This window comes from Rhododendron vialii, chromosome 8a (genome assembly GCF_030253575.1).
Source record: "Rhododendron vialii isolate Sample 1 chromosome 8a, ASM3025357v1".
NCBI lineage: Eukaryota > Viridiplantae > Streptophyta > Magnoliopsida > Ericales > Ericaceae > Rhododendron > Rhododendron vialii.
The window spans coordinates 32,912,723-32,923,263 of NC_080564.1; the positions used below are offsets into that span (position 1 = coordinate 32,912,723).

At 38.9% G+C, this 10,541-nt stretch overlaps 1 protein-coding gene across 1 annotated transcript; it reads left to right on the top strand.

Annotated features, from left to right (window-relative positions):
• The first annotated feature begins 849 nt into the window (after positions 1-849).
• Positions 850-5,818, top strand: LOC131335488 (probable sulfate transporter 3.4). The gene is made up of 13 exons (XM_058370867.1): positions 850-1,287; positions 1,706-1,754; positions 1,882-2,089; positions 2,818-2,989; positions 3,234-3,299; positions 3,390-3,503; positions 3,813-3,929; positions 4,044-4,170; positions 4,274-4,560; positions 4,666-4,856; positions 4,967-5,052; positions 5,252-5,328; positions 5,418-5,818. Exons 1-13 carry the CDS (start codon positions 940-942, stop codon positions 5,559-5,561), a joined length of 1,986 nt encoding a protein of 661 aa, XP_058226850.1. The 5' UTR covers positions 850-939; the 3' UTR covers positions 5,562-5,818.
• The last annotated feature ends 4,723 nt before the right edge of the window (positions 5,819-10,541 follow it).

The following is a 10,541-nucleotide window of genomic DNA, read 5'->3' on the forward strand; positions in this document are numbered from 1 at the left end:
CTTTCGTGGGAAAATTGCACAGTTTTCGTTTTTAAAATAATTCTTATTATCAGAAATGGCTATGCATGGTTGAATTTTCGTAAAATTTTTGTTTCGTGAAAATAAAACTTGACTATGACATTAAACCATTTTATACTTAGGTTAAGAAGGCATATTGTATGCTACTGGATTATTACATGACCCCTTCACATTTATTAATCTGATCTGCAATGTAGCACAATGTGTGTGAATGACCTAAGGTTTTTTTTTTTTTTTTTTTCCAGGCGAAAGTCCATTTTATTAGATGCAGTTAATGGGGTTTGAATTTCTCGCAAACACATAGGAGTATATGGTTCCTACCACTTGTCTGCCACTCCACTTGCACCAAAAAAAAAGAAGAAGAGGGGGATTGCATTTGACAACAAATTTCATTTGCTCTTCAAAACAGAGGTCAATGTAAGCATTTATTGATATTTCCGTTTGACAAAAAAAAAAGTTATTTATTGAGGGAAGAAGTCTAGGAACAAACCTTCCGAACACAACTGTGTCCGTAATTGTTCCATGTGTGTAGCCAAACATATATTTCAAACGGCTCCGGATGCAGTTGTGTTCCTAATTAACATTGCTCTTACTAAGGTTTTTCTTTTCATGGTCCATTTTCACCTCAAAAGCAAAAACAGAAAAAAACAAAAAAAACTGAGGTCCTTGTTAGCACTTATTCAAGATTTCCTTAATCAGTTTTTAAACTCTACTTACCAAAATTTTAGTAGGAAATTTCAGTAACATCCATTTGCCCCGGGCCGCCCCGGCCCGATTTAACATCACCCAATCCTTTCCCTATATAAAGGGGCCTCCCCTCCTTTCCCAAATCCAACAACTGCCTCCTAACTGAAGGCCTCTCTCTCTCACTCTCTCTCTTTCTCACTCTCTCTCTCTCATACTTGGGGTGATTTTGGAGAAATGGGTATAAACTCAAACAGGGTAGAACACTTCTCAGACGCTACAAACCACCATGAAACAACGGTTACAATTTGCAGTAGTACAGAAGCAATGCCAAATTTGGGAGTGCACAAAGTCTGTCTGCCACCCCACAAAACCACTCTCCAGAAACTCAGACACAGGCTGTCCGAGATTTTCTTCCCGGATGATCCACTCCACAGATTCAAGAACCAAACGTGGCTCAAGAAATTCCTTCTGGGTCTGCAGTTTTTCTTCCCCGTCTTCCAGTGGGGGCCTAATTACAGTCTCAAACTCCTGAGGTCTGATGTCATTTCTGGTCTCACCATTGCCAGCCTCGCCATCCCACAGGTCATATACACAAATACATACATACACATATATGTATGCATATATAAATATGTCAATCTACGCGTACGCGTGAATTCCATTCGAAGTTATACGTTGCTTTTCAAGTTGTTGGGTTTGATCTATCTTGTTTGGTTGCAGAATCCGTTTTGTAGGACTCTTAACTTATTTGTTTACTTGCTGGTTCGCAAAACTTACTTTAGAAATATTTTTGAAACAGAACTGGTTTTTGACGAAATAAGTTCTCCAAAATTCTTGAAAACCGTATTTGTCAAAAACGAGTAAATTCTCAAATGATTAGCATTATTTCAAAAACAGTTTCGGAGAAAGTACGATGCGAAAATGTCTCAAATAATTGCAGATTTTTGAGAGTAATACTGTAGTCCCTTTTTACTGATACCACGTAGATTTCATATTGCAGGGGATAAGTTATGCAAAGCTTGCGAATCTGCCGCCTATAATTGGGCTATGTAAGTATCAAAACCAGTAACTACTCTGTTTTTTTCTTCTTAGTTTCAGTAATTTACTAGAACTAGTTTATATGGTAGATTTCTTTTGATTGAGGTGGTTTTTATTTGAATTGGGTTTTCTATGCAGATTCAAGTTTCGTGCCTCCATTGATATACTCTGTCCTCGGGAGTTCGAGACACATAGGAGTTGGTCCAGTCTCCATAGCATCTCTTGTCATGGGCACCATGCTTAGTGAAACTGTTTCGTATGCCGACCAACCGATTCTCTATCTTCAGCTGGCTTTCACTGCTACTTTCTTTGCTGGTGTTTTTCAAGCCTCTTTGGGCCTACTAAGGTATATTATTCGTCTCTGAACAATTTTAACTGTGTAATCTTACTGTGTTCAGTAACGTTTAATCTTTTAAAAGAAACATCTGTCATGTGGCTCTATCGTTAACCGGAGCCCCCTACCACGACCCTTCACTTGTGGCCAGCATGGCCCCAAAAATTTTGATCTTGGTAGAGTTGTACTGGGGACTTGTTCTTATTTTCGTCCTTGTTACCACTTGAGCAAGCCCTGTGGTTATATCTGTTGAGTGTTCAAATTTTTTAATTTTTCTGTTTTCAAAAAAACAGGACAATGATTTCAGTTTTTTGTTGACTGAAAAAAGCAGATATGAAAACTTGTTTGGTGGCTGGAGGTGGTCGGGGATGAAGAACAGACCCGAAACTTGTTTGGTGGCTGGAGGTGGTCGGGGATGGAGAACAGACCCGAAACTTGTTTTCAAACAATTTGTATAGAACTCATACGATGGTAGTTAGTATCAAACATGTTTGAGTTTCTAGATTTCTTTTAGGTAAAACGAAAGGGAAAAAACGAGGCAAAAACGTTATGAAACTAGTCTTGTGTGTTGTACAAAACAAAAGATTATGAACTAATGGCAGATTTCTTTTAGGTAAAACGAAAGGGAAAAAACGAGGCAAAAACGTTATGAAACTAGTCTTGTGTGTTGTACAAAACAAAAGATTATGAACTAATGGCATCATGAGAAATTAGTGAATGAGGTTTAAAATTTTTTGCAGGCTAGGATTTGTGATTGATTTTCTCTCAAAGGCCACCCTTGTTGGGTTCATGGCCGGCGCAGCAGTAATAGTATCTTTGCAACAACTGAAAGGGCTACTTGGGATTGTTCACTTCACTAGCAAGATGGAAATGGTCCCCGTTTTATCCTCCGTTTTCAGCCACAAAAACGAGGTAAAAAAATGGGATGCAATTGTTCACTTCACTAGCTTGTTTGGCCAACGGTTTTCAGACCTTAGCTTTTGAAAGGTTCGAAAACTGTCAACCGAACAAGTTTTAAAAAGGCATGCTGCCAAATCGATTCTGGAAAGCGCAACTAATCAGAGCGGATCCCAAATGATTTCTCTTATTGCTTTCTACCGTTTCTTTAAGTTCGACAGTTGCTGATCATTTACTTCACTAAATCTGATATGTGCAGTGGTCATGGCAAACTATTGTCATGGGGATCAGTTTTCTGGTGTTTCTGTTAGCAACAAGGCAAATAGTGAGTATGCTTCCTACAAAGCCCCCACCAAAAGGAACCAGCTTGCTTCTTACTATATACTAAAAGTCTGTTTTTGTTTGAATGATATAGAGCATGAGGAAACCAAAGCTTTTCTGGATTTCAGCAGCTGCACCGTTGACGTCGGTTATTCTTTCCACCCTCATTGTCTACCTCCTCAGATCCACGGCTCATGGAATTTCAACTGTAAGAATACAGATATCCATCTTTTTTTTTAGCCGGCAAAGAAAATTTCAGTGTCATAGAGTTGAAATGAAGTTGCTACAATAGGAAAAACAATGCGTTGAGAGAACATTCGAAGAGCATGAAACTCTCTTTCGGTACTGCTCATCAATCTCGTTTTTTATACGAAAAAATGACGCAACAAAAGAACAGAAAAGTGTAGCTGGCAAGATAACAAACTCACAGAAATACACCTTTTCCCATTACAATGTAGTTGCAATCCATTGGAACGGTATCACTGCTGTGTTCTCAAACTGCAATTCTTTGTGGCAGATTGGGCACTTGCCAAAGGGTCTGAATCCACCTTCATCAAACATGCTGTATTTTCAAGGCACTTATTTGGGGGTTGCACTCAAAACTGGCATCGTAACCGGAATACTCGCTCTTACAGTAAGTTTTTCCAGAAACTATCATTATCTCAAATTATGTGATCAAATGAAGCAAAACAGCTGTAAAAAGCAAAAAAGGCTAACATTATCAACACTATTTTTCTTGTGTTAAAAGGAAGGAATTGCTGTTGGAAGGACATTTGCTGCTTTGAAAAATTACCAAGTTGATGGTAACAAAGAAATGATGGCTATTGGTCTTATGAACATGGCTGGTTCTTGCTCCTCGTGCTATATCACTACTGGTGATTATCTCTTTGTCAATTACCCTAGTCTGATCTATACAGTTATCTCACATAGAAATCAATTAAGCTAATTTTTAATTACCTTTCGACTAATCTTTTACAGGATCATTTTCTCGATCAGCTGTGAATTACAATGCTGGGGCGCAAACAATCGTTTCAAACATTGTAATGTCATCAGCAGTGCTTGTAACTCTTTTGTTCCTCATGCCGCTGTTCACTTACACTCCAAATTTCATCTTGGCCGCCATTATCATAACCGCTGTGATTGGACTGATCGATTATCAAGCTGTATTTCGCTTGTGGAAAGTTGACAAGCTCGATTTCTTGGCTTGCATATGTTCCTTTCTCGGTGTTCTCTTCATTTCGGTCCCCTTAGGCCTAGCAATTGCTGTAAGTTCTTCTCTCCAAATGCATGGCTAGATTAATTACTTCATTTGGCTATGTCAAAATCCAAAATTCCAAAATTCTTAACTGACAATTTGGGTACGATTTTAGGTTGGAGTTTCGGTTTTCAAGATTCTCCTCCATGTTACCCGGCCAAATACAATGGTTTTGGGAAACATTCCCGGAACTCAGATATATCAAAACATTGGTAGATACAGAGAAGCTTTAAGAGTTCCCTCCTTTCTCATTGTCGCGGTTGAGTCCCCTTTCTTCTTTGCAAATTCCACATACCTCCAAGAAAGGTTAGTAAGTGTATCAGACTTCTGCAATTTATACATCTACGCAAAGACCAAGTCTCTTTGTATTCCAAATGCAATTACTCTGATCTAATTGTTGCAGTATCTTGTTGCAGAATACTAAGATGGGTTCGCGAGGAAGAAGAGCGCATAGAATCGAACAAAGAAAGTACGATGAAATGCATCATTTTGGATATGACTGGTATGTGCATTGCAAAAACTTTTTGCTAAAATTTCTCTGTAAATGTGTACTACGCGATATCTTATGTATTCATTATCCTCATTCTATCAAATTACTATTAAACAAGTTTTGGTTGAACTTGTGAAAAAACTACCTAAATGCATTTGTTATGGTGTCTAAAATTTCTAGTTTTTGACTTTCTACCATTTCCTTCTCCCAGCTGTTACAGCAATCGACACGAGTGGCATTGACACCATATGTGAACTTAGAAAGATGTTGGAGAAAAGATCACTCCAGGCAAGCGACTCTCACAACCAATCAATTAGACCCTTAAATTTCGATCAGTTTTCTAAAATTCTAAGTCATGTCTGTTCTTTGTTTCCCAGTTTGTGTTGGCAAATCCTGTTGGCAATGTGATGGAAAAGCTGCATCAGTCGAACGCCTTGGAGTCATTCGGGTTGAATGGACTATATTTGTCAGTTGGTGAAGCTGTGGCTGACATATCATCACCATGGAAGGCTGAGCCATGAAATCTCAAAGTGGTTCAAAGATGGAATCAGCACTTTCATTCATTTGTAGTCTAGGCTCGAGTTAGTTCCAACGAGAGGATTTTCGGCCTTTTTTTTGCTTTTCTTGTTTGAGAGAAGTTTTTAAGTACAAGAAGATTACTTACTACTATTAATTTCCAATTCATTTTGGGAATCACACAGTGCTAGGCTCTTCTAAGAAGAGGTTTTGAAACCAAGTTTACCCGATAATGACATAAGCCTTGGAGTTGTTTACTTCATACCACTCTCATAGGCATAGCCTTCTCCGATTCGGTTGCGAATTTGCGATAAGCTGCAGCCTTGTACATTGGGTAAAACTATACTCGCAATCTCTCTTGGTCTCGTCTCTTTCGTTGTCGAACGCAGTGTACCAAATTGTTTCCAGTAGTTCAGTATCGAGAAGAATAGACAAAAACTCAGACATGATATACCATATAGTACCTCAATGACTTTAGAAACCAGATAAATTGGTGCAGTGATGGAATTCAGATAATTGGGGAGTGAACAGACCAATGGAATTCAAAGTTCTCTTTGCGAACGTCCGACCAACTTTTGCTCCTGTGACATTTGGCCAGAATCCTGTTAGGAATCGAACTGCATGTTCAACCCGCAACGCCCCCTACGGATCTTGGAAACTATAGTCACCCTCAAGATCGAACGGCAAACGAAACAGTGCGTGATGAACAAAAAAGAAAGAACAAACAGATTTACATGAAAAACCTCAACGCGAGAAAAAACAAAAGAAACCACACTATCCACTATATGGAGTACAAGTCTTCTCTCTGAGAAGAGTTTTCTCTCGCCTCCCTCTCTATTTTCTCTTAAAACTCTTAACCCTAATTACAAGCTAACTGCGTCATAAATAGGTAAGGCCAATGGCCTAAAATGCCCTTTCCGAATTACGAAATACCGTTTTTGCTGCAGTTCGTTTGCTCCTAAAATCACACCCTTGGGCTGCAGCGTTGCTGAAGGTTGTCTGCATACCCAACAAATCCAGATCCGGGGGTGCTGTAGTGCACCCCCGCACTATATGTGTAGTGCGCCCTGCGGCCGATCCAGCCGTACATTTCGGCAATGGACGATTCGGATATTCATCTGAACAATGGACAGTTCAAATTTATAGGAGCTCGAATTTTCATATCGAGATGTACGGTCGGATCCGCCAAATCCCACACCATTCGATTTGATCCTCAACCAGCCTGTAGGTACTTGTCGACTCCTTCCATGATGTTCCATCCATATGCCTATTCTGCACGCGTCTCCACAAGGTTGGTCGTCCTGTTCAATGCGACCATTATTTTTTTAGTCTGAAAATTGTACGTATGTCTTTTTGTGGTGGACTATCATTTAAAAGAGATCGTATGATAGAAGATAGATTGAAAATCCAAACGGTGCGAGTAGCCAGGTTGCTGTCAATTAAAATTGGCATGCTTGGACCTCCCTTTAAATCCACATCAGCTTTGACATGACAGAAGACAGATCGGTTGGATTGTGAATTGCTGTAAAAAATTAATGTTAAAACTCAAGGATGGGATCAGGGGGTCTAGTGGCGGCGATCGCTACGACAAGAATTTTAGAAAATGCAATTATTATATGTAAAAAAAAAAATTATGCCCAACTTATATAGTCTCGCCACCACTAGATTTTTTTAGTATACATTTCACTAATACTAGGGTAAAATCCTGATTTCGTCCTTGGTTACAAGGTCCACCTCAGTTAATCGGAGATGCTCTTATTTGCATATCAAGAAATTAAATGGTATGTACTTCCAGATAGCGGGCCGTTTTGGCACTTAGGCTCCGTTCCAGAAATGGAATAAAAACTTATTTTTTGTTCAATAATAAGGCTCGTTCCACAAAGATAAGGAGGAGGTGCTTATTTTTGAAGAATTTATATAGGTACCAGTAGGCGCCGGGGAGGGAAATCGTACCGATGGCCGCGCCGGGCCGTCTCCAGCCACCGGACTGCCTATCCAAGCCGTTCAAAAATTCTTTAAAAAAAACCGAGGGGGTGATCATATATACACGAAAAAGGGGTGCTCGGATCAAGCACCCTACACACCTCGGATGCCGTTGATTCCCGCGTTGGCCCCCTCGATTTTTTTTTTTAGAATTTTTGGACGGCTTGGATCGGCCGTCCGGTGGCCGTAGACGGCCCGGCGCAGCCGTCGGTACGATTTCCCTCCGCCGTCGCCCATTATCATAGCAACAGTCTTATTTTTTGTATAAGGCAACTTCAAGCTCAAAAATCATGTGTTTACGCAAATAATTTTTCTATCACTATGGATCTTATTTGATAGATCTCATTGAAATCTTTAATACGGTGCAAAAAAAATTGAATTTTTTTTTTATTTACATTATTTTTGAGTTTGAAAATGTGAAAGAAACTTTTTATTTGGGTTTTGTGGAATGACCCTTCTTATTTTTTAATAAGAAGTGACAAAATAAGTACTTAATTTTTAAGAAGGTTTCCGGAACGGAGCCTTAGTATTTAGTTAGAAAACTTTCTTCCAAAAACAAATTCAGTTCGTTTCAGCTAGAAGAATTAATTAAAAACAAATCAGGGCCCTGTTTTGGAAAGAAATTAAATGATGAGAAATTTCCTTATATTTTTCTTTTTAAACCACTTTAATTCATCTTTCATGTTCCTCGATCTCCTCAAGGTGAGCAGGAAAATTTAAAAGATGATCAAATTATAAGAATAAATTGCTTAGGACACATTTCAAAAATAGCTGGAACACCTTAAAAATGCCTGAAGGATTTGATAAAGTACGAATGTCATCATTGGATATTAATTTTCTAATAGATATTGAAACGACTTAATATCTGGTATATATTGGCGAGTTTGAAAATACTTGGATGCATTTTGAAATAGTTTATTAGAAGAAAAAAAAACATTTTAGATTTTTCTAGGCGACATAAACGACTTATGCATTTCTTTTATGTACTTTAGTGAAATAATGGAAATTCACTTTTTTGAGTAGAATTAGTTTCCAACATACAAACTTTTTTGAAAAAAAAAAGGTTTTCAAGATGATGATATCTTAAATTTTTTAATTGATTATGTAAAGACCCGGTATTTTTAATAAATAATAATTATTATTATCAAAATAAAAATACTATTTTTGTTAATTTATTTAATGCGAAAAATTATTTATGTCGTCACGCTAATTTTATTTCTATAATCGATCATGTGCGCGCGTATCAGACGAGATTTTTCTAGTGTGTGCGTGTGTTATCCCGGACCAAACCCAGCCTTTTTTCCCATTTCATTTTCGGCAGAGAAGGGAGACAAATTCCCCCATTTTACTCCCTAATTCCCTCATATTTGGACAACACATAAGTACCCATGGGTCATTACCCCATGCAACCCACTCTTATGCCCCCCTTTTCCATTTTTCTTTTCTGTCTTCCAGCACCCTTCGGCTGAGAGAGAGAGAGAGAGAGGAGAAGCTGAAGAAGAACCAGCCGGCACCACCCGAAGCTCACCTCACTGCCGTAGCTCCATTCCCCAAACCTCCTGCAGTTCCACTGGACACCATCACCTCCTGCCGTGTTCAGCATCGCCATCCGACCGACCTCCGCCACCACTCCGACCCGCCACCGAATCACTCCGAAACCCATTTCGCCGGACGAGAGGTAGTTCGGAACTCACCTCCCTAAGTATATGTCATGTTTCTATTATGATTTTAGTGTTACGGTATGATATTAATTGAATCCGACGACGCCGGTTGAAGTCCGGCGGGAGCCCACTGTTTTCCGTTGAAAACAGTCACTGGAAAATCGAAATGTTAAATTAGTTTTAGAAAAATTACAGTTTGATCCCTCAAGTTTGTTTAGCTTGTAAATCTAACCCTAGTGTATTGGAATCTAAAATTATAAGCCCCAAAGTTAATTAGTTTTGGTTAAATCCTAGTTTTTATTGCGATCATGAATTATTTTAGTACTGACAATACTCCATGACGATTAAGAATAAACGTAGACTTTAGTTTTGATAAAGAAAAGAGAAAATACAGGAACCGCTTAATTTATTTTTCTCGCAAGATTAATTTTATTGATTGATTATTTTTATGGCAATATTAGATGTATCACAGGATTATTTTTATGGCATTATTAGTGGCATCGCATGATTATTTTTATGGCATGATTAGTTCTATTGCGAAATAAATTTTATCGCTCGATTAAACATTATTAACATGTTAGCCTGTATCGTGATAATGTTGAACTTGTGAAATGTTGTTGTACTGTTAGATTGGACAAATAGGTTCCCGCGGTTGGTTGCGATGTACGGATTTAACATATTAGACGTGAAAGTAGGTTTAATGGATAATGTGAGAGGATGTGATTTTGGATTCCAGGCAATCCTGGTTTGGAACCCGTGGTGTTGTATTATTGATGAATGATTGGTGGTGATTTGTTGAAAGTATGGATTTACGAACCCTGGGTACGGCATGGTGATGATCGGCTCTCGGATGTTTGGGACGGGACATAAGGGTGGTATTGTGCTTGTGTCACAAACCGGGACAGAGTATGCTCGCGTGCGCACCCGGGAAGTTTTATCCGAACTTATGGTCGCGGATGGGATACCGGGTATATAACTTAGGTATTTTTCATCCGGATCTGGAAAAGTGGAGTCGGATCACATCAGTGCCTTACGCTGGAGGTTATGGGTAGGAACGGATCTGTGGATAAGATTCGAGATTTCACTTAGGTTGAAGAATAGTAATAAAATGATTAATTGTTCTCTTTTTATGCTATGTCAATTAATGCACTTCAATTATATTTTCTTATTGCTTGTAAGTTATGGGTTCGGGTGGGTTTTGGCTACTGAGCGTCATCGCTCACGGTACTATGTTGCCCTGGTAACTCGAACGCCAGGTACCGAAGATGGAACAGAAGTGTCGTACGATTCGATCGAGTTAAATCCTAATGAGAAAGAAGCTGAAAACCTTGGTTTCCGTGC

Excerpts from the sequence above, each read along its gene's own strand:
- LOC131335488 (XM_058370867.1), top strand. The coding sequence starts at position 940 with ATGGGTATAAACTCAAACAGGGTAGAACACTTCTCAGACGCTACAAAC. Across the intron at positions 2,990-3,233 it reads TTTTCAGCCACAAAAACGAG|TGGTCATGGCAAACTATTGT; the intron begins GTAAAAAAATGG and ends TGATATGTGCAG. Across the intron at positions 5,053-5,251 it reads CATCATTTTGGATATGACTG|CTGTTACAGCAATCGACACG; the intron begins GTATGTGCATTG and ends TCCTTCTCCCAG.